Here is a 22,385-nt window from a genome sequence, read left to right as displayed (position 1 = left end):
TACCCACATTTTTGTTGAAAATGCTCTCAGAATGCACCAAATTCAAAGTAATTTTTCAAAATTTTCTGGGGGAGGCCCCCCAGACCCCCCGCCGCTGGGAGTCGCCTTTGGCGAAAACGCCGTCAAACCCCCCCCCCCCCTTTCAAAATTCCTGGCTACGCTACTGAGCATATACATATATCTTTTAACGAGGTCCACTGCACCAACATGGCTCTTTTCAGGGGCATAGAGCTCTTGAAATAAAGTATCTTCAACCTGCGTCATTCATTGATTTTTCGCTTTCTCTCATCCCTCGTTCTCGATACTGTTCACGATATGAGTGATCACCATTTGGCAAACTTCTTCAGCTTGTATTCCAGGTAGCCATTCTAACCAATGCGAAAGCCGGTAATTCGGATGAGTCGAGCTGATGGCCAGCAGAATTACCAGAATATATTGTGAAACTCTCATTGTGAAACGAGATTTTCCATGAAAACAAAAAATGACGCATATAGCGCTTGACGCTTAAAATCGGCAAAATAGTTGACGGCGCTATCACCTCCGTCAACTAAAAAAATAAATTGACGGCGCCAGCCTCAGCGTCAACAAAAAGTTGACGCCGTCAACGTACAACACTGGGTATTGGCAAAACTCGCTCTTTTAATACAGTTTCGTTTGAAATTAGGCAAATTTTGTTTTAGAGACATAAAGAGACCGAAAGCATTATTCTCAATATCGTGACGTCACACGCGTGCCGAAGGAGGGTTGAATCCCCCACCCCTTGGCTATGCCTCTAACTGCAGTCATGTGACTTGGTAGCCACTTTAATTAACAAGAAAAAATTCTGCCACTGCATTTGAAACCTCGAACTGATCAACCAATCATAAACTACGTTTTCCGTGACGTGAAAACAGAGAAAAGAAAATGATACAAAGCAAATCAAGTGATGGAATTTGCGTCAGCTAGTTGGCTTTGGCCTAGGGTTTAGGGTTAGGGCTAGAGAGTAGTCATTTCATTGACGGGGATTTGATTCTCACCACTGTTATTGCTCTTTTTTCTTCTATAATTACCAAACAAAGTTCAAAGTAGGTAATAATCAACTCTCTTGCTGAGTGCTAGAAAGGTCACAATTTAGCCTCTTATAACATGTTCTGATTGGTTGACGTCACAGACAACGCAGCTTCTGATTGGTTCGAGGTTTCAGATGCAGTGGCAGAATTTCTTCTTGTTAAAGTGACTACCATGTGACTCATGTACCGTGTACGTAATATTGTGAGCGTTACGTTACGCTGTCTACAGCGAGACCTTGAGGTTTAAGAAAGTATAGTCATTTCGGTGACGTGGGTTAGATTCCAACCCATGTTATTGCTCTTTTTTCTTCTGTAATTACCAAAGTTCAAAGCAAAAATGAACTATCTGGCTGAATGCTAGAAGTGTTATAATGACTATAGTCAGCTGGTACATAGAGAAAATTGTTTTATGTTAAGATGTCTACCGGTCTAAACACCCCATCTGCTGCAGTGACCTAAAGATAGCAAATGCGCCAAGGGTAGAACCATAAATTCCTACGAGTAAAACGCAAAAGCAAGATAACTTTAGGCAACGCTAAATAGGTCTACAATATTAGGCTCCTTTACTTCATACGCCTAGCAGACGATTAGGCCTATTGGTGAACTTTTATTCAACTGGTTCAAATGTTTATTTAAAACATTTTCTGAGGAGAAATAGCCTCTTTTACCATCCCCTGACTACGCTCTTGAATATAACTGTAGCTTACGTTGCAAAATATTTCATCACAGATGGATTTAAAACTGATAGTTATTGTATGTCGCAAGACATTTTAATCGTTTCATAAAGTCTCATTAGCTTTTCATCACAACATGTCATCTTTAAGATTTATTGAATTAATTCTAAAATGTCTTTCAAAAAGCTAACAATTAATCAAATGCAGTGTTCTGTGATGCGTATTGAAAAGAAAAGATAGTGGGGTTGCTTACTGAAATTCGTTCTCTACTGAAACGAGCAGAAAGCTATTCAGAAACAAATGTTGAGAATTTGAGCAATTTCAAAAACAACATATATTTCTTTTGATTTCTAAAATTGAAGATTAAACTTCGAACAACTAATTTGATACCTTTGCATGGATGGATAAGTTAGGCACTGGTCCATGCAAAGGTATTGAGTACAATGTGTGAATATGTATGCTTTTGGGGGGCGTTGAATAATATACAGTAAGCGCAAACTAGGAGTAGACTGTAAGAATTAAACTTATGAAAACTCTACAAAGTTTATCCGTTAAAACAAACAAAAGATAAAATTAGAAGACCAAATGATATCAGCATCATGTTTCTTCCTCCAGATGCAGCACCAGACGTTGTTGTAATAGGAGCAGCAGTCTAAAAAGCACGTTTAGTTATCAAAGGTTTGTCAGTAAAATAAAATAAACACTAAGTAATAACCTTTTCTAAATCTTATGCTAAACTTTTAGTATATCGGTTTTGAAAATTTGTGGTTAGATTCTTAAACTTACTTTCGACATAATTCCCATTCTCTCGACAATATTCCTATTGGTCGTGTTTCTGCTTTTTAAAACATGTTTTCTCCTTTTGAAATTTCATTATTCTTTCTAGTTTGATCAAGAATAAGTGCGTTTTTTTATTTTTAATATTCGTTTTATTTTAGCAAATAAGATCATCCATGCAGGCTATGTTCTTCCAGTTCGACCTTGCATTGCAAAAATCATTGACTTAGTTTTTTTGCAAGTAACCTAGGGGTTAAAACTTACGGCCCGTATGGGACTGGATTTAGATGTGAAGTTCAAATTGACAGGAGTATCAGATTGTGACACAAACGCAAGATACATAGGTTTTGTTTCCGGCTCAGGTGTAGCTCTCTTTTTTCGTTTGTTGACTACTTCAGGAGAACCTTCCAGATCTCCAGAATTAATGATCATTGTTGTAACACCCTATTGAAAACAATGAAGTTGTTTAGTTGTTGCAGATTTTATTTCAGCAAATGACAAAAGCTTAGCCTGTATGCAACGTTAATCTGTCACTTTTTAGAAGACTAATTTTATCCTTTTTTATTACTAAGCATGATTATGGGACATAAAGACCTCTGTTGCATGTCAGTATATGAGGAAGTAAAACCACAGTCAGTCATATAGGCTACTGTATTGTCATAGCCTACTGTACTTGTGCTCTTTTCCCATTTGGCCACCTTTCAACGACGGCCGTTGCCAACTAAATGTCAAAACGAAAACTCTAATCTTCTTCATATGATGAAGAAGTACAATAGCGCACCAGCATTAGCGGTCAATCTTATTACTAAACTTACCACGTTCACAACAAAACTGGTATCAAAAAGAGCTTTGCTGGGGTTTGCAACCGAATCTGATACATAAACAATGCCAAGGCTAGCTGTGAAGGACATCTCATAAACTAGTTCAACAGATCCATTGCTAGGCAACGAGATTTGGCTGTAGAACGTTGATCTAGCTTCGACAACAACAGACACACTGGTATCATCCTTCAACAAATAAAACTTCAATCAGTTTGAATTGATAGATACGCCTACACAAGATCATTTCATGTCAGTTTTTAAGATATTTGACCATTAGCCTGTTTCCAGCACAATTGAATAGATTAATGTTGCTTCATCTACTTCTTTCATTTATGCATTAGGTGAAATTTTACGTTTTTATTGTTTAGTTAGCTAGATGGCGTTCTTTTTAAATAAAGGTTTAACTCATTTTTACTTCATGACGTCAATAAAGCTAATTTTGTGTAAAATACCAAACCACACGTTAGCTATCATGCTTACTTATTGACTTTGAAGCTGGTTCTTTTTAAATTACATACGGACTACAGTGATATTTAGGTCTATGACACGATTAAGAATTTCAAAAAAGTGTTTTCTTCACTGAAAAAATTATAAATGCAAGTTAATTGCATGTCGATAATGAAATACTAGAAGCAAAATAATTGTTGGATTCCTTCATATAAAATTACTTACTGGAATAATCGCTGGTACAGTACACGCTTGAGCGGCTACTCTTTCCTGCAGCACGCTTGCTAAAGCTGCAAACTCCGTGAACTCAAAAGCGTATTCTGAATCCGGATCACTTGCTATTTCCTTGATTTCGTCTTGGTCGAATCCTCCAACTCCAACACCAAATACCGTTACGCCGGCTTTTTTTATCTAAATGAGTGAATTCTTGTACTAAGTAAAAAACATAGAAAATGTTATTAAAAGCATAACTTATGAATTAATTTACAATAATTGGTATTTTGGTTACACTTACAATAAACGTGGATGCTGTAATCATAATGTAATGTCATCTCTTCAATGGGTTGAATCATGATGACCTTTATACACAGGCCATGACAACATGAACATGCAGGTTAAAATTTGACAAAACACCAATCTGTTAGTAGCCAAAATCGCTAGAATAAGTTGATAGTTTGAGTGTTAGTTAATAATCATAGTTTTTTGTGTATATTTTGTGTAGTTTTGAGTTATTTTAGTGCTATTGTTACCAGTCAAATAACGTACTAGATTTTGACACTTGTGGCACTTTTTTTTTTCAACATAAAATGAAGAGTTTGCAGTGATTTGAGATTCAGTGATCGCACTTTGGCAATTTGAATTGTCAAAACTATCTTTTCAAAGAAATGTAAACTTTGACACAGTTTTACGCATTAGGCTACCGCTACCAGTAGGCACGGAAAAAATAAGCTTTTGCGTTTTTACTGTAATAGTATCCTTAGCTAAATAGTTAGTCTATCGCATCAACTACGATAGCCTACTTCTAAAATTGTGAGGCAGCTCAGTTTTAAAGTGGGAGCAAAAACATGTACAATTTAAGATAGGGCTGCGCATGAGCGACGGTCGCTCTCTAAAATTGGTGGGAACATTTACTAGGAAAGGTAGAAAGGGGCGACGAGCGAAGCGAGCTAGAAAGATCGGGGGTCTGTTTTGACAAACAAACAATACAGTAGGTAGGCTACAAGTCTAATGCGATATATATATATATTTTAATTGTCAGTGTCAGCATTGGACAGCAGACGTCCAAACACTCGGCAACGAGTCTCCGGCGAATTAAAAACGAAGTTCTTGACATGGCAGACCATTGCATGATTTAGCCGTTTCTGAGTCATGGTAGATCGTAACCAAACTTCGACACTTTGTACGCGCTGCACAAGACCTTCTGGCAGCCTCTGGTGGAAGCCCTATCAAACAGTGGTGCCACGCGGCGTGGTGTGAACAATGGTCAAGCAGCACGTCCCCACTTCGCCAAGTATTCAGATCCCCGTCCGAAAACCAGCTGGGACATGGCCTCTCTAGACTTGCCTCATCAAGGCGTAACCGTTTGCTCACTGGTGTTGGACGCTATGGTGCAGACATGTTGCGTTGGAGCTTGGCAGAGAGTGCTGCTTGTGAGTGTGGCGAAATGCAGACGGCAGCCCACATTATCAAGGATTGCCGGCTATATAGACCACCCCATGGTATGGAAGGCCTAATTTCCATCGATGACGACACCAGGCAGTGGCTAACCAACGGATGCCCTGACATATAGCGACAACACGAGAGAAGAAGAAGAAGACACTTTGCAAAGTTGAAAATGACCGTTCAGCTGAACACGAGCTGGCTGGTGAAATGAGAAATTTCTCTGCATAATAAAACATTTCTACTACGGTCGGGGTTTCCTCGCACAAAACAAAAATGTTGTCCCCTTTTTTCAGTAGATTTTAAACGCCTGACTAATAAAATTGTGACTTTCTGTTAATAATTTCCCTTTTTCGTTATAAAAATAATGTAAAAGGATGGTAGGGACATGTAAAAAGATGGTGGGGACATGTCCCCACTGTCCTATAGGGATCGGCGCCCATGGGGCTACGTACAGTTACAATTTTATCTTCTAAACAAACATTTGGTGATTAAATTTTCTAGCACAACAAACCGACCCAACGCTGTGTAGGCTACTGTACTGTAATTGCCGTTATGGTGATTTTTCGGATGAAGGTGATTTCATGTTTATACCGCAAACTTGTATACAGTGCAACTAACTTTGTCAGAAGGTTTTTTTATTTCATCTCCACTCTTTCCATCGGTTAGCACAATCAGAATCCGTGGAACAGCTTCTTTTTGCGACCGTGCTCCGTTTTTTGTTTTGAAGCCATTTTTTTGAACTTTAGTGATGGCAGCTCCGGTATTAGTTGCACCTAAACCAAAAAAAGTTTACATAGCCTACCAAGCTCCATCTTTTTTGTGTCACGATAATTCTACTTCAGTATTCAACTACTTTGTTCAATTTGGAGAAATGATGGTTTGTCGTTGTTTGAGAAACCTTTCGCAACTCTTGCAGACTCAAAACCGAACAGGCTAACCCACTAGGCCTATTTCGTTTTTGCTCTACAAAAAAGTATACAAAGTGAATGATTGCCAACATCTCTTGACAATGAAAATTTGTGGCTTTGCGGTCTCCAGTTGTTAAAAACTTGATTTGAGAAAACACCAAGACTTGGAAACCAGGGTTGGTTGATTTAAATCAAATGATTTAAATCATTGATTTAAATCATGATTTAAATCAAACAATAAAAATCAAAAAAATTAATTAAAAAAATCAAATGATTTTTTATTTGCTAAAATAAAAATAAATACATCAACAAACGTTTCACTGCTTCTCTGTAATGCAAAAGTTATATTTAAATACTTAAGGCTATAGGCTATGCATGCTTTGAAAGGCAACTTAGTTTACTTGGCAGTTCACAAACGGTGTTGTTCACAAAACATAGTTTTTGATCGAGTTTTTTCCACTTTTGGTCTGGTTAATCAGAAGCTCGAAATCGATTGGGCACTGCAAAAGCTGGCGAGCTTGTATTTATGTACAAACTTCTCAATGCAAAATAAACTGCAATTTTGTGTCATCTGAACTTTTATTGTTTTGGTATGGTACGTCGGTAACATAATTATATTACACCGGTAAACTTTCTTTGCAAAAAGTCTGGTTGTAGGCTATGGATCAGTTGAGCAAAAAAGCAAAGTGATGTGTGCTCAAACGTAAGGAAAGATCTTAGTGTAGTGAGATGACAGTCTGAGACGTACCTCAATCTCGATATGCACATTATGATTTAGTATAAAGCAGTGTTTCTCAAACTTTTTCAGTCCATCGCCCCTTTTTCGATATTGAAATAAAATTTCGCCCCCCTAATTCTGTCAAGTAAAATAAACATCGATAATAATAGAGTGATAGACAAATTTAGTTTTGGGAATTTAATCAACGAAGTTGACAGTAACATGATAATGTTCAATGGGATAGATGAGCTTGGCGACTTTTACAAAGTTTTGAAATGTTTGGCAACATCTTCGTAAGATAGAGTCGAGCGTTTATGAACTAGTAAGCAATTTCTTTGCTTTGAAAGCATCAATGTCACAGCCGAAAACCCCTTTTCAACCATATATGAAGTAGGAAACAACAAAATCCACATTCTAGCTTCTTTCCAGAGAAGCTCATATTTGCCAGCAACCTGGCACCAAAACAAATCGTATCGATCATTTCTGAATTTTACTCTTGACTTATCATCTGTTTGCATATCAATGAAAAACTGCTCTTGAAGTTCCACTTCTATGTAGGTTCGGTAGAAAATGGTTGTAGGCCTACCACCCAGTTTGGAACATGGAGGAGGTCCACGACATCTGCAAAGCGAAGTTTCATGTCTTTATGAGGCATGTTTAAATGTGAGCAGTATTTTTGCCGTTGTTCTTCTGTAATAACATTCTCGCTCAAATGGGGAAACTGACAGCTTTGCAATGAATGAGGTAATCACGCATTTGCACTTGATGAGATTTATCATTTCTCCCTGAAGCTTTTTGTTTACTTCGTGTATGGCATTGAAAATTTCTGCCAAATATGCGATGTCATTCTTTGAGGGTATCACATTTTCAGCTAATGTCGCGTCAGTGCTTGATAGGAATTCGATAACTGAAACAAAAAGGGCATAAAAGCGGCTCAAACAAGCACCTTTTGAAAGCCATCTTACCGCGGTATGCAATAAAAGACGCATTTTATCACAATATTCAGTGATTCGTGCAGTTCTGGACTGAGATTACGGGCAACGAAATGCTGACCGTTAATTACACAATCATTGCAAAAAGTCCAGGAATTTCTCTTTTCTTCAGTGCAATGAACTCTCGATGCTTTCCAACCATTGCCGGAGCACCATCAGTTGGGCATTGTAGAATATTCTTTATTGGAATCCCCTTCTCTTCATAGAAGTTTTTCACTACATTAAAGATGCTTGATGCCCGAATATCTGTAGGAAGACTGAGGGAAAAAATCATTTCTTCTTGTTCTCATATTATGAACAAAACGCACATATCCAAGCAGCAGCGACCTACATTGTCAACCAAGGTGGATTCATCTATTTGCAGTGAATGATTTACGCGTTGGACTGTTATTGGTGGTTTGATAAATTCGCCCCCTTCGAGTGTTTTCGCCCCCCAATCGCCCCCTTTGACTTTTTCGCCCCCCTGGCGCTCGAAATCGCCCCCAGGGGGGCGATTTCGCCCACTTTGAGAAACGCTGGTATAAAGCAACATATCACACCTACTTAAAAATGTGTGCAATAGACAGGCTAGCCTACAATATGATAATAAAAATGATTAAACACTTGCAAACCAAAGCCTTTCAATCAATCAAGGGGTTAAAATAATTCTGCTATCTTATTAAAATGATTTCTTCCCCCAAGTAGACTCGACGCTTTTTTATATAAAAAAAATCAAAAAAATCTGATTTAAATCAAAAAAATTCGATTTTTTTGATTTTTTTAAAAAAATCATGATTTTTTCCAACCCTGTTGGAAACCACTCTTCGCCTTCACCTCAAGTAGGCTATGTCATTTTGTGTCCAGCTAACGACAAGTCAAACCGACGCGTTTCCAAAGCGAGAAAGTAAATTTTTGTCATTCGGCTGTAAGGACAACGTAACGAAGTGATGATAGCCTTGCCCGACGCCCAGAAGGGCATCAGACACAAATTCACACAAAAATTAAACATTTAACCAGCAAAGCAGCAAGAATTGAGTGTGTGTGGCAATACCCGCTTTTGTTTTATCGACGAACCAATCAGTAGCGAATAGAAAATACACAATAATGCTTGTTTTTTCAATTAGTTTTAGCAAAGTCACGAGCATTAGTCTGCGACTTGTTGCATCAATTAGCAAGAGATGGTAATTCCAGAGTTACTTTTTTGCGTATTCATTACGTTTGTGGTTTACAAAGCCTACAGCACAGTTTTGAAAACATTAAGCCCAGATCACAAAGCTTAAAACAGATGATGAAAAATTTGTTTGAAAGCCCATTTTTGGCTTTAGCTTTTTACTTTCGATTACGGTACCTTCAGGATAGTCTGTTTGAAGCACCACGTCAGAGAACTCTTTATTGCTCATGTGCTGGTCGAACTTGCTGATGAGTTTTGTTGACGAAGAATAGACCATCAAGCCAGTTCGTACTTTATCTGGTGAGATAGGAAACGCAGCAGCTGTTTTGTTCACAAACTCCAAACATGTAGTAAAGTGATTTTGTCCAATGCTTCCCGACCCGTCAATCAAAAACCACAGATCCAACTTTGAAATTTTACATCCTGTAATAGCGAAAAAGCATGTGCAGTTAGCAATGACAATGAAAGAGCTATTATACAACAACGACACTGACTCTAACAACATATACGTCATTGCACATGACTAGAGCACTGTGTTGCAAAAGCCAAAAGCGAGTGACAAAACGCTACTACCACAGTGAATCCGCAGTATCAGGCTAAAACAGGTCGTTTGTGTCTAGATCAGGGGTGGGCAAACTTTTTGTACTGAGGGCCACATTTGAAAAAATGTTGCAGCCGGGGGGCCGCACACTCTCACTACAAAGTAGGAAAATTTACCCGGTGTGTAAATAAACGCATATTCCTATTAAACACAATTTTTGTATTTCACACTCAGTTACGTTTAAAGCTATGCAATCATCATCACAAAAGTTAATGAGACTTGTGCAACTGTTCACAGTTTTTTACAATCTTCTGCAAATTGGGAGCAAGTTTGCTGGTAGATATCTTCATAACACCATGCAAGTTAGTGTCTGTCAGCAAAGACCTGTTCTTCGACTTGTTTATTTTTAAACAAGAAAATGATTGTTCGCATATGTATATGTGGATCCAAACAGTATCAAAACTTAGCAGCAAAGTTTTTTAAGTTTGGAAACAAATCGTCAGACAATGACTTGTAAAAGTCAGGCAGTGAATCTGACACTTCTCTTTCAAGTCATTATTTGCTTCCAAGTCCAGCAGTTCCAGCTGTAAATCCTCAGGAGCCGAATAAACTTCTGTAGTGAATGGAGAGCTGAGCATATTAAACTGCGGTTCCTGGTTCTTTAAGTCTTGGAACCTTCTGCAGAATTCGATAGCCAAGGTATCCAACTGAACTTTACTTTGCTGCAAGTTCACCAGAAATGTTTGCTTCTTTCAGCAAAGGAAAGGGACAAAACCTGTAGTTACCAGCTTGTCTGATGAACAATGACAGCTTCATTTGGAATGATTTAACGTGGAGTCCAACCTCCACTCTTCATCAACTATGTTGGTACTAAAATCACATTGAATGCTTTTCATTTCCAGGAATACCACTCAAATAACAATGAAAAGCTATCTGGAGGAAAGTAGAAGTACTGGTAGGCCTACGGTAGCCGCTACTGTATTTTATGATCAAACAATGCGTGAGAAGTGTACGGCTAGTTGCTGAGAGCATGTTGGAATACATGCGCGACTGACGTGTGTGTGTTTACGCACAGAAAGTGAAGAGAAAAACACACTCGTAAAGGGAATAATATTTTGTCATGTAACCTGTTTAATTAAAACAATAAGTGATGAGTAGGAGTTTCTGCAAGTGCCGGCGGGCCGCATAAAATGGTCTTGCGGGCCGCATGCGGCCCGCAGGCCGTAGTTTGCCCACCCCTGGTCTAGATGGTGAAGTAAAAAGTTGTTTATTGTTTTTTATTAAAATTACATATTTCACGTCTTATGGCCACAATTACAATGAACTCTAACTTACTCGTCGCTTCTTCGTATGTTTGAACAGTGGTGACAAAGTCAGCAGCGCTGCTAGATTCAGCGTGGTATTTGGTGGCCCACCATTGGCCTTGCTCATCAAGAGATCCAGGAAGACTTCCTTGCGATAACAATTCAATGAATATTCTTGCAGCAAGGGCGGATTTGAGTGGAACACTATAAATTCAAATCATGATGAAATAAATAATATTTCTTTCGTGATCAAAATAAGAGTAAAACAATTTGTGATTATAATTTAACAATTGTAATTTTTAAACTTTAAGTTTTCATAGGTTTACAACATGAGTCTAAAATAGCTAAGAAGTAACATACTTAGCCTACGTTGTCATTTGCCGTGTGAACACAGACTGTAAAGGCTCTATAAGTTTTGAGAGTCCTAAATTCCAGTGGCGTACAATGACCTTTTTTTTTGGGGTGATTATATTTTTCAAAAAGTTTCAAGCATTTGGTTTGGACACTGACTCTTTATATAATATCGCATTTGCTTATTTTTATATGATCTGAACAGCTATTGAGCAAACTGCAAACCTAGTGTGCGTTTAAAGCTTGCTGTAAAAAAAAAACATCCAAACAAATGATTGCCCTACGCCACTGATAAATTTATTCTCCAGTATGTAATCATGCCCTGGATCATGCTAACATTTTGTGAAGATATTGAAATCATAATATTATCGATGAATTCCAAAATGATGTTTGCAAGCCGCTATTTTACAATTTAATTTTGCTGATTTGTTAGCATTAAAATAAAATTAGTAGCCTACACTTTTCGTCATTATGAATGCTCAGTAAATGATTGTTGATTATATTTCATTTTAAAATTTGTTGGCCTAACAGTATAACAATAAGTTGTCACATGGCCACCTGGATATGCGGCCTAATTTGTCACATTTTGCAGATTTTGATTACAGCTACTGCTAGTGTTTGACTGACATTTTCTGAGATTGTTTTACTTTTTGCCGTCTCCAAATGATATAAAAACTTTTTGTTGCCTTGGGGAAGCAGTAGCAAATGAGAAAAAGTAAGTTGAAAAACGCTGAATCAGTCTGTTATTGAAAAATTAACAGTCTGACTAAAATCTTCGAAATCAAATTGTCTTTGTTTTTCAACATCTGAGGATGTTAAAACCTATTGTGTCATCTGGGGAAAACAGTAAAGAAAGCGTAAAAATCTAATTTTTAGAAAAATTTATTTAAACATTCGCCAAAAGTTAGCAAAACCTAGAAATTTCTGCAAAATGTGACAAATCAGGCCATATCTTTAGCTGGCCATGGTTGTAATATTAACGTTTATTTTGTGGCTATGATTCAACAGAGCAACGTGTTACAGTAGATTGAACATTTAGTCTACCTGTAATCGTCGGACGCATAATCGACAGCATCTGGACCTAAAATTTCCTCAATAACTGTGAGATAACTTGCAATGCTTTCAGTTGCATCTGAGATTGTTTGGTGAATATCAGGCGTGATCTGCAGCGAACAAGAAAAACAAGATTTGTATTTGCTTTTGTAAGTAGGTAACGCTCATCAAGACTGTAGTGTCTTTGGCAAGCACTTGCAGGCATGCCTGAAGGTGGACACAAAGATTGGCTTCCATACCTTCCCGTTCACTTAATCTAAATCTTCAATCACCAGGCGGAAGCCTGGATACGTCAAAAAAGACTGCTCCCAATTTCATCCAGTCGTGTAGCAAAGTTATGAACACTATAACTGCACATGGCTCACAGGATATGTAAACCTAATACTTGTCTACTGCTCACAAAGCTCATTGCAAAAAAAAATCAAAGATATTAACACAAAAATACTTTTGTCGTTTATTAACCATAAAGCTTAAAATAACTTCAGCGCAAATTTAGAAAAGATCTGAAAAGTTTGGCTTGTTTGTATACTGTAACTACAGTCCATTTATAATTAAATCAGTAAATTCTGTACAAATTAGCTTAATTATGACGCACTTGCCAAATCCCTCTTTTCGGATATTCTTTGATCACAAGTTCATTCAAACCAAACGCAGATTCAATAAGAGCAACTCTCTTCAAAAACCCAAAGTCGTTTGCAAACACGTAAGCAGGGATTGTATTAAGCTTCTGGATGCAAGCGTCCACCACTTCTTCTCCGATTTCTCCAGATATCAGAGTTAGATCTGTTTTTTGGGATGATACTTGACTGTTGAAAAGAATATAAGTTACTCTTTAAAGTTTGAAACAGAACATTATGTTTTTATATGAAGCGTTTTAAAAAAACTGTTTAAAATTTATACAACTTGAACACCAAAATTGCTTAAATAAATAATAGTGTATATAGACTAAGTAGTTGAAATAAATACCACCCTTAAATATCAAAAATTAGTTGCAATCTTTTTATAAATCAACAACGGTGTTAACTTTTTTTGTAAATTGAGCTTATTTTCGTGTAAAAACAAATTTTATTTTTCTTCTTATAAATAAAGTTGGCTACCTACCTATCAGTGATGTCGAGGCTGGTTGCCAATGAAAGAGCGACCAGCAAAATTGTTGATAAAACTTTCATTTTCTTGCTTTCAATCGCCTCTCAACTACAAACTTGTTTTTATTTATCAAACGTAATTGGTCTACCAGAAATATCCCTTTGTTAATTTTTGTTTCTACAAAAGTATAGTCTACTGTCTATAGCTTTTAAAACATTTCGTTAATAAAAATTTATTCATTGATCGGCTTTTTGACATAGTCATACTTCTAGGTACTGATAAAGTTGGTAGAAAACGGGTACCCTAATTCATTTTATAAATATGACAATACAGTACATATATGCTGTATTAGATAAAATCAATGCTTTAATTTTTGATGTTGTGATGACATTAGCTGCTGATGTTAAATATTGGTTTAGTATTTTAGCAAGATGCTTTTACATCTTTTTTTTGTTGTAAATGATAATCTTAAAAAAGTGATTCCGATAAAGCTTATTCATTATAATTTGTTGCAAAGCTGAAATTTTAAACACTAAGTTAGTAAAACAATTTGCATCAAAATATTCATAACACTGAGGTTAGATTCAAAATAAGCATAAAATTGATCAAAACGTGCACAACAAAATTATTTCTTCTGAAGTTATTCATTCATATACACAGTAGTACATAACCTTGCAACAACATTTCTGCCATTTGAGCATCTTAAACTTGTATTTCCAAGAATGCATTTATAGGAATAGTTCTTTTTTTTATCTTATTTTGTTACGCCAAAAATAAGCAAACTTTACAATGAAGCAACTTAAATTACGTCAAAAATGTATTTGCAGAAGACAAGACAAAACCATTTCGGCACGAAAAAGAGGCGTATTGACTTTAACTGATTCCGTGCTGTGTGCAGTATGAACAATGGTAACCATAGAAATGCAGATAACGAACAATATCATTTCATTTGTTTTTGGTTTCATAGAAATGCAGATAACGAACAATATCATTTCGTTTGTTTTTGGTTTCAATAGAATTGAATATTTTCTCAATGAATCAATAGATAACGACAGTGACGTAGCATGACCCATTTAATTGGAGGGGGGCACTCCAGAACCACGAATATTTAACTTGACATGAAATTTTTGTCACAGGCCATTTTTGGTTTATGCAGTGCTTCTTAATCAGGTGAATGGTTCACCCCAGGGTGAATAAAATTTTTGCAGAAGTGAACCAACCAAAAGGGGTAAACCAACCAAAAGGGGTGAATAAGGGTGAACCGTCAGAAATGGATGATGGCTTGCGAGCAGGGCGGATATTCCGGATGTTCAACCTGTTCAGTGAACAGGTGTGAATTTCCAAAAACAAAATCGATTCTAAGTTTTTCATTTTTTAATCAAAACTAATTGTTTTTTATAAATTTCCATGTTTATGTGTGGACTCATCGATAAGAGTGGCATTAGAAGGACTGATTCAGTGGCCGAGTGGTGGCCGAGCAGTGGCAGCAGTGGCCGGGTGGTTAGCGCGTTGGGCTCGCAGTCGAGAACCTGCATGTTCGACTCCAGCCACCCGCATTTGCTGTTGTTTCTCTGGGCAAGAAACATTACGATAATTGCCTCTACCCAGTGATCGATTTCGAGTAATGGGTATAGTACCAAATTTAAGTCATAAGTAGAGTAGACAATCGGAAACAGACATTGCCGTCGGCTGCAGCGTGGGTCAGGTGTACGTCGGAAGGCGTACACCGATGCATAGCGCTCAAGTCCGCTTTCCCGCAATGCAGGGTAAAGATAATAAAACAAAATAAAACAAAACAAAGATTCATCCACGATTTCAAAACCTAGTTGCAAAAATTCAGGAGCATCCTAGTCACTCGTAAACAATTTCCTGCAGTAAATCGACTACTGAACTGTTGCTTTTTTGGTGTTTTTTTGCTTATTGTAATAGTGAAGTTGGTTTGCACTGGGTGTATAAGTACAAAATTTGGTAACTGTGTTTTGTGCTTTTGTAGCTTTATATCTCTGGACTCGAGAGATTGCAGATTTGCAATGGTAAAACTTAGCTTGAGTTGATCTTAACAAAAATCGAAACAACCTAACTCATTTTGTGCTGTTATGTAGACGAGATAGTTTTATCATATCATGAGACAAGGGTGAATAAAATCTAGAGATAGATGCTAGGGGTGAACAATACTAAAAAAGTTTAAGAAGCACTGGTCTATAGCATTCCAAACTTTACCCAATATCCAATAAACAAATTTGTAATAAACACTGGCCATTTTCGTTTTTCTGATTTAACCTACAGTATTTGCAATAATACTGGGCTACGTGCAATTTTGCAATAATAATAAGATACGCACAACAAAAAATAACTCATAACTTAACAGACAAAAATGAAGACATATGCGAAATTCCATTAGGGTATCTTGAGTTTCGTTAATTCAACAAACGGGTTTTGAAAAGTAAATTCTATTGAAATTAAGCTACAGTTCCTGCTGTACAATATAGTCATGAAGATGGAATAGCCTACTGAACATTCTACTCGCCAGTAGGCTTATGTAGGCTCTGCCATAAACCTTGAAAAAAACACATTTTAAATTAGTGGCGCAAGCTACACAGGAATTTTGACGTTTGGAATAGTTGACAGTTACGTTTTTTGTTCTGATATTTGTCAACTTCTTTTAGTTTCGTAAACAATGTAGGCCTAAAAGCTGAGAATACTGTACAACTCATTATCCACAAACTTTAATGCACGCGATATTTGGTTGCTCTTCCTGCAGAGCAGCCTTCAAAAAAAATTTTCCTGGGTGTTAGGATAAGATTACATCACAATTCTTGTTGGAGTGGTCGATTTACTTTTACTCTGTGCCAGAACAAAGTATTTTAATGGTGACATTAACTTTTGCAAATATCTTACGGTTTTACACCCTTGTTGATACAGCGTTTCGACCAGGGCCGGATTAAGGCGGGGGCTGACGGGGCTGCAACTCCAGGCCCACCAAAAAAATAAGCCCACCAAAAAAATAAGCCCACCGATAACAACTTGCGAAGAGCAACTTACATGCTTATTATCAGGATCGAAAAAATTAATGAGGAAAATCATAGAACGAATGCTAACTGTGTTAACCAATGGTCCTTAACCAGGGAGCAAAGTTTTGGCAAACTTGTCAGTTGTAGATTAAATTATGATATCATATAGGTGCAAATAATATCGCATCATGTAATTGTAAGGTACCGCCTTTTATCAGCTTTAACATCGTGCAGGTTAAGATCACGATATGACGCTATAAATGCGCTAAGAAAAGGTTATCAAGCAGTTCTTTTTGTCTTGAAAGCAATATCTAATGACAATGAGGAACAATCACAGACTAAAGAAATAGCCAAGGGGTTTATGTTGTCAATGGAAAAGCTTGAAACCGTTATTTTAATTGAGTTATGGTCGTGCATAATGGAACGATATCATAAAACTAGTCGGGCGCTGCAGGATAGCAGAATTCCTACTTTGAATAAGGCAACAAATTTGCTTCAGGGTCTACATGACTTTGTTCAAACATTAAGATCCCAATTTCAAGAATTCGAAGGAAAGGGTAGAGTATTAAGCGGCTGTCATCATTATATTGAAGAAATTTCAAGAAAGAATAAAAGAATAGTATGCTTGGATAACGAAGATGGATCTGAAGACACATCACTTGAACCATCGAGCAGATTCAAAGTAGACTCATATTTACAAATCATCAGTGGCGTAGCCAAGGGGGGGTTTTAGGGGTTTCAACCCCCCCTTTGGCACGCGTGTGACGTCACAATATTGAGAATGATGCTTTCAATCTCATTGTCTCTAAAACAAAGTTTGCCTGATTTTAAACGAAACTTCATTAAAAGAGCGAGTTTTGCCAATACCAAACATTCAAATATCTCAGCCAGGAATTAGCAACAAGAAAACTTAAAGACTTAGCTTGATTTACGAAAAATGCCGAAGAAAACATGATCTTATCCTTTTGATTTGCCACCGGGCAGCACCATTTTACAGGAGTATTCATACCCACATTTTTGTTGAAAATGCTCTGAGAATGTACTTTTTTAAAATGTTCTGGGGGAGGCCCCCAAACCCCCCGCCGCTGGGTGTCGTCTTAGACGTCAACCCCCCTTCAAAATTCTTGGCTACGCCACTGCCAATCATTGACCAAATTATTTTTTGTATGAAATCCCAAATCGCAGGATAGGATCGTCTTCAAATAACAATTTCGTTTCTGGCGGAATTAAACACCATGTCTAACTGAAAAATTGAAGAGAGTGGTCACAGCGGTAAACCATAATCTCTTCGTGGGAAAATTGTAACATAAGATTCCCAAATCCGTTCGTCTGCATGTAGGTGACCGAAAAATAAACACTCTTTCGAAACGTCTTTTCAAAAGTGTATTCCTGTAAAATTAGCCCGCGGCTATCGAAATCGAGATGCAACGCCTTGCACCTCTAAAAACTGTCACTACGATACAGATTACTTGGATAAAAGACGGAGAGTTTGTCCAGCTAGCAAGCACCAAATAAACCAGTTAAATGTGCGACCGACTTCCAACAAACAACTTCAAGAATGAATCAGAAAAATTTGTGATAACTCAAAGGCACGCCAGCAGTAGCGCGACGCAACATTTCATGTCCAAACAGGTTTCAAACTGAAACAGGTTTAAACCGGTTTGACACAGTCTTACGAACGATGGCGCAATTTTGGCACATGTTTTAGGAATTTCCATGACGTAATATTCAGTAGACTTGAACGGTTTTTATATGACGTTTGATTAGGTGAACAATTGTCTGGAACATAGCGGCCCCTAGTTATGACAGTCTGACATGGCATAACTAAAAAAGAATTGACGACAATTGTGAGCCAATGAATAAAAACACATGATACACAAATTGTTTGAATCACTCACGTTTAAGTTAATACGCAAATACAAAGGGCATGCAAAGAATGAACAGCAATAATAATAAACACGACGATACATGAAATTGGTACCATAGGTATTAGGTACACGCAAAAAAGGACGCTATATACAATGGTTGCGATAATAACCGACTGTTCTGGGCTCAGACAAGTGTCGGCCACCGCAGACAAAACCAGGCTCAAACCCTAACACTTAGGTGTTCTTTACGGGGGCGAGGCACGAAATATCCCTCAACACATAGTCTACTTTCACTTTCCCCGTACTCTCATCATAGTTGCAGACGGCAACTTTAGCTCTACGAACCACAGGCTTCCCTTTCCTAATTTGTGGAACTACCTCATGCACCCTCCCAAGTTGATACTTCCCACGTTTACCAATGTCCTGGAGAGAACCTACCACTACAAGTTGACCAGGCTCCAAATTCTCGGCCATTTTTAGCCATTTTTTCCGGCCCTGAAGACCTGGCAAGTAAAAATCGATCCATTTACTCCAAAACTGATCAGAAAGTGACAAATTGAACCGATAATCCCTTCTTAATTGGTCACGATCATGTGGTTGCCCAACAGCACAGTATGGGTCTAAGTATGGGGTCAAAAGTGAGGCAGGGGTGATGACAGTAAAATCCCTAGGGTCGTCACTCAAAGGTACCAAAGGGCGTTCGTTCACGATCCGAACGGCACTGCCTGTGTACGTAAGCAGTTCAATAAAATTGGGCTTACGAATTGAAGAGTCCAAAATGTGAAAAAATGCGATTTTAAATTGTTTAACCATTGCCTCCCAGGCGCCACCTTGCGCCGGAGCATACGGAGGTATAAATTCCCAGTTTATCTCTCTCTGTCTCAGGGCGTTGTGAAATTCAGCTGATTCTATCAACTCGGGTAACTTCTTAGATGCTGCCTGAAAGGTACTTCCATTGTCGGAATAGATAGCATTAACCTGCCCACGTAAATCTGTAAACCGTGTAAAGGCAAGTAAAAAATCACTCAGCGACAATGACGTAACCAGCTCAACATGAATAGCGCGAGATGCCATACATGTGAACAAGAGTCCCCAAGCTTTTTTGTGACTTCTACCTTCAACAAAGGTTAAAGGTCCAAGATAGTCTAAGCCGCAATCAAAAAAGGGTTTCCTATGCGCAGTTGTGCGAGACAAAGGTAAATCAGACATGAGCTGCCTTATAGGCCGTGCTTTCTCAATCGCACATACACCACAATCATTAAGATACCTCTTCACGGAGGCATTACCATTAGCGATTCAAAACTTCTGTCGCGTAGACAACAAAGTGTGCTGTACTCCACAGTGCGCATTTCCATTATGATGCGACAGTACAACAAGCCTAGTGAAGGGGTGCTTCGAAGGCAAAACAATCGGATGCTTTGCTTCAAGAGAGATCTCGGGAGAATTACTTAAGCGCCCTTCAATGCGGATTACACCAGCGTCATCTACACAAGGTCTGTACTTTTTAAGTGAACGTAATTCTTTCAAGCGTTCCTTCTCACGTTGCGAAGCGCCAACACTACCTCGCTTTATCACTTCCTCAAGGGCATCCGGCGATCGTTTGGTCATTAAATGTACCACATCGCCATACACGCTCTTCTGAACAAACTTCACAGCCAACTCTGAAGCACTGTTAAGATAAGATGCATCCAGTTTTGGCTTCACAAAGCTACGCTTTCTCGTTTTACAGCACAAAAATTCAACAAAAGCAACCAAATAAGCGATTCTCTTTTTCATAACATACAAAGAAGGTGCGGCCTCGATCAATCTGTGAAGACCACCCTGTCCAACGTCAAGCGACTCCTCTTCGTCACGAAGATATAGGCTATGGACAGGTACTGGAGTGGCATTTTCTACAGATGGAATTTCCTCACACTGGTAGAGAAGACTAGAACCATTTAACCACAACTCTCGAAATTCTTTCTTTATAATAAGATTTGGCCTTGTGCCAACATCAGCTGGGTTCATATCGGTAGGGCAAAAACGCCAATCCTAGGCTCCAGACAACAATAAAATATGCTCAACTCGACGCGTAATAAACTTATTCAAACGTAAATCAGGGTTTTTAACCCACTGCAACACAGTACGAGAATCACACCAAAAATACTTAAGGCAGTCGGGCATCTTCAATGCCTCGTAGGCCTGCTTCACGAGTCTTGCTGTATTCAAAGCGGCAACAAGCTCTTTCCTAGCTATCGGCCAAGAAAACTGATTTTTTACAACAATGGTAGATTTACCCAGAACGAAAGACACACTCGGAACTCCGTTAACCAGTCTACGTAAGTAAACAACAGAAGAGAAAGCTTGATTCGAAGCATCACTAAACCCATGCAATTGATATGAAACAATATCATCCGGACTGCACACACCAGAGTTTGCAAAATACCATCTCGGTAACGAAAAATCCTTAAGCAGGTCCAAAGAGCGAAGCCACGACTCCCATTCTTTAACAAAGCTATCAGGGACCTCGGTGTCCCAATCAAACTTGTCTATCGCCAATTGCTGAAGTATAAGGCGTGCTTTTAGAAAAAATGGCGCTCCAAAGCCTAGCGGATCAAAATTTTGTCCAAGCTGACTGAGCATACTTCGGCGCGTGTGTTTAGCTAAGGGCTTTAAGGAACATGCGATACGCATCTCGTCAGACTCGGTTTGCCACACACAACCCAATGTCTTCGCTGATGGCAAAGTCATATTTTCAGTCTGAAAGTCAATGTCACGAATCAAAGGTGAAAGCATCTCATTATCCAAATTTGACAAGACAATCATAGCCTCCTTGTTAGCACTCCACTTAACAAGTTTAAACCCACGGCTATCAAACAAAGCAATTGATTCATGAGTGATTTGCTGAGCTTCCACTAAGCTATCAGCCGAAAATATAAAATCATCCATGTACATATTATTTGCAATATTACAGAGAGTCAATTCACCAGCACTGCTGGGATTCTGCTCGATCATTTTCTTTATAGCCAAGCAAGCGATATACGGGCTACTCTTTATTCCCCAAGGGTGTACACAAAAACGAAATGGTACCATCCTACCATTTTCAAGGTCATCATCTTCAAACCACAATATACGAAACAAATCCCTTTGCGACTCAGGTAACTTTATTTGAAAGAAGCATTTAGTCACATCAGCCATGAGACCAAATCTACCAAGCCGAAATCTAGCCAAGACATCTACCAGAGGGTTTAACAAGTCAGGACCCGAAAACATTACATCATTAACACAAGTTCCTCGAAATTCAGACTTGCCATCGTAAACAATGCGCTTTTTTAATTGTGACGTAACAAAGTATGGTAAATACCATTCAAATCCCTTGACATTTCCTGCTTCACCAGTACGCTCAATATAGCCATTTGATTTAAGATCTTTCATGGTGTCAGTAAGGAAATCACGAAGTTCAGGTTGTTTTAAAGCCTTCTTCCTTAAAGCAGCAACTCTATCTGACGCCAACACAAAATTGTTAGGTAGATCAATATCTTCCTTCAACGGAACAGGTATCTCAAATCGACCATCTTTCAACTCAATATTCGGTTCAACAAGTTCTCTAGCCAACTTATCATTGCGAGACAATTCACAGGTTTCATTTTGCAACGTCAAATCCTGAATGACTTTATTCAGGTCTGCTATTTCCATATCACGAGACTCAATTTTACGCTGAAAGCCAGAGATGACATCCGACTCTGAAGACGTCTGCACTCTGCACACTTTAGCAACGCTTTCATCTAAGGGTGACTTACCACCACAAGCCAACCAGCCGAGAGGAGTGAGCAAAGCATGTGGTTCACTACGATTTTCACCAACACGCTCTTTTTTTGCACACATCAAATAAGCGTTGTCGTTGCCAATCAGTACATCTACAGTACTACAATCATTCAAATGAAACATATTCACGTCATGAAAATGACGGAAACCATTTAAATCTTGTTTATGC

The 22,385-nt window shown here is 38.2% G+C and overlaps 1 protein-coding gene across 1 annotated transcript; it reads right to left on the bottom strand.

The window, feature by feature from the left end:
- Positions 1 to 1,905: 1,905 nt before the first annotated feature.
- Positions 1,906 to 13,616, bottom strand: LOC145780610 (uncharacterized). The gene is made up of 10 exons (XM_082592235.1): positions 13,549 to 13,616; positions 13,043 to 13,253; positions 12,439 to 12,557; positions 11,075 to 11,247; positions 9,376 to 9,621; positions 6,049 to 6,203; positions 3,994 to 4,179; positions 3,316 to 3,507; positions 2,765 to 2,944; positions 1,906 to 2,375 (listed from the first exon to the last, which is right to left on the bottom strand). The coding sequence occupies exons 1-10, from the start codon at positions 13,614 to 13,616 to the stop codon at positions 2,268 to 2,270; spliced, it is 1,638 nt and encodes a 545-aa protein (XP_082448361.1). The 3' UTR covers positions 1,906 to 2,267.
- Positions 13,617 to 22,385: the final 8,769 nt, after the last annotated feature.

This window comes from Aplidium turbinatum, chromosome 12 (assembly GCF_918807975.1).
Source record: "Aplidium turbinatum chromosome 12, kaAplTurb1.1, whole genome shotgun sequence".
NCBI classification, from domain to species: domain Eukaryota; kingdom Metazoa; phylum Chordata; class Ascidiacea; order Aplousobranchia; family Polyclinidae; genus Aplidium; species Aplidium turbinatum.
The sequence above is the reverse complement of the archived record's forward strand: the minus strand, read 5'-3'. Positions and strand labels throughout refer to the sequence as shown.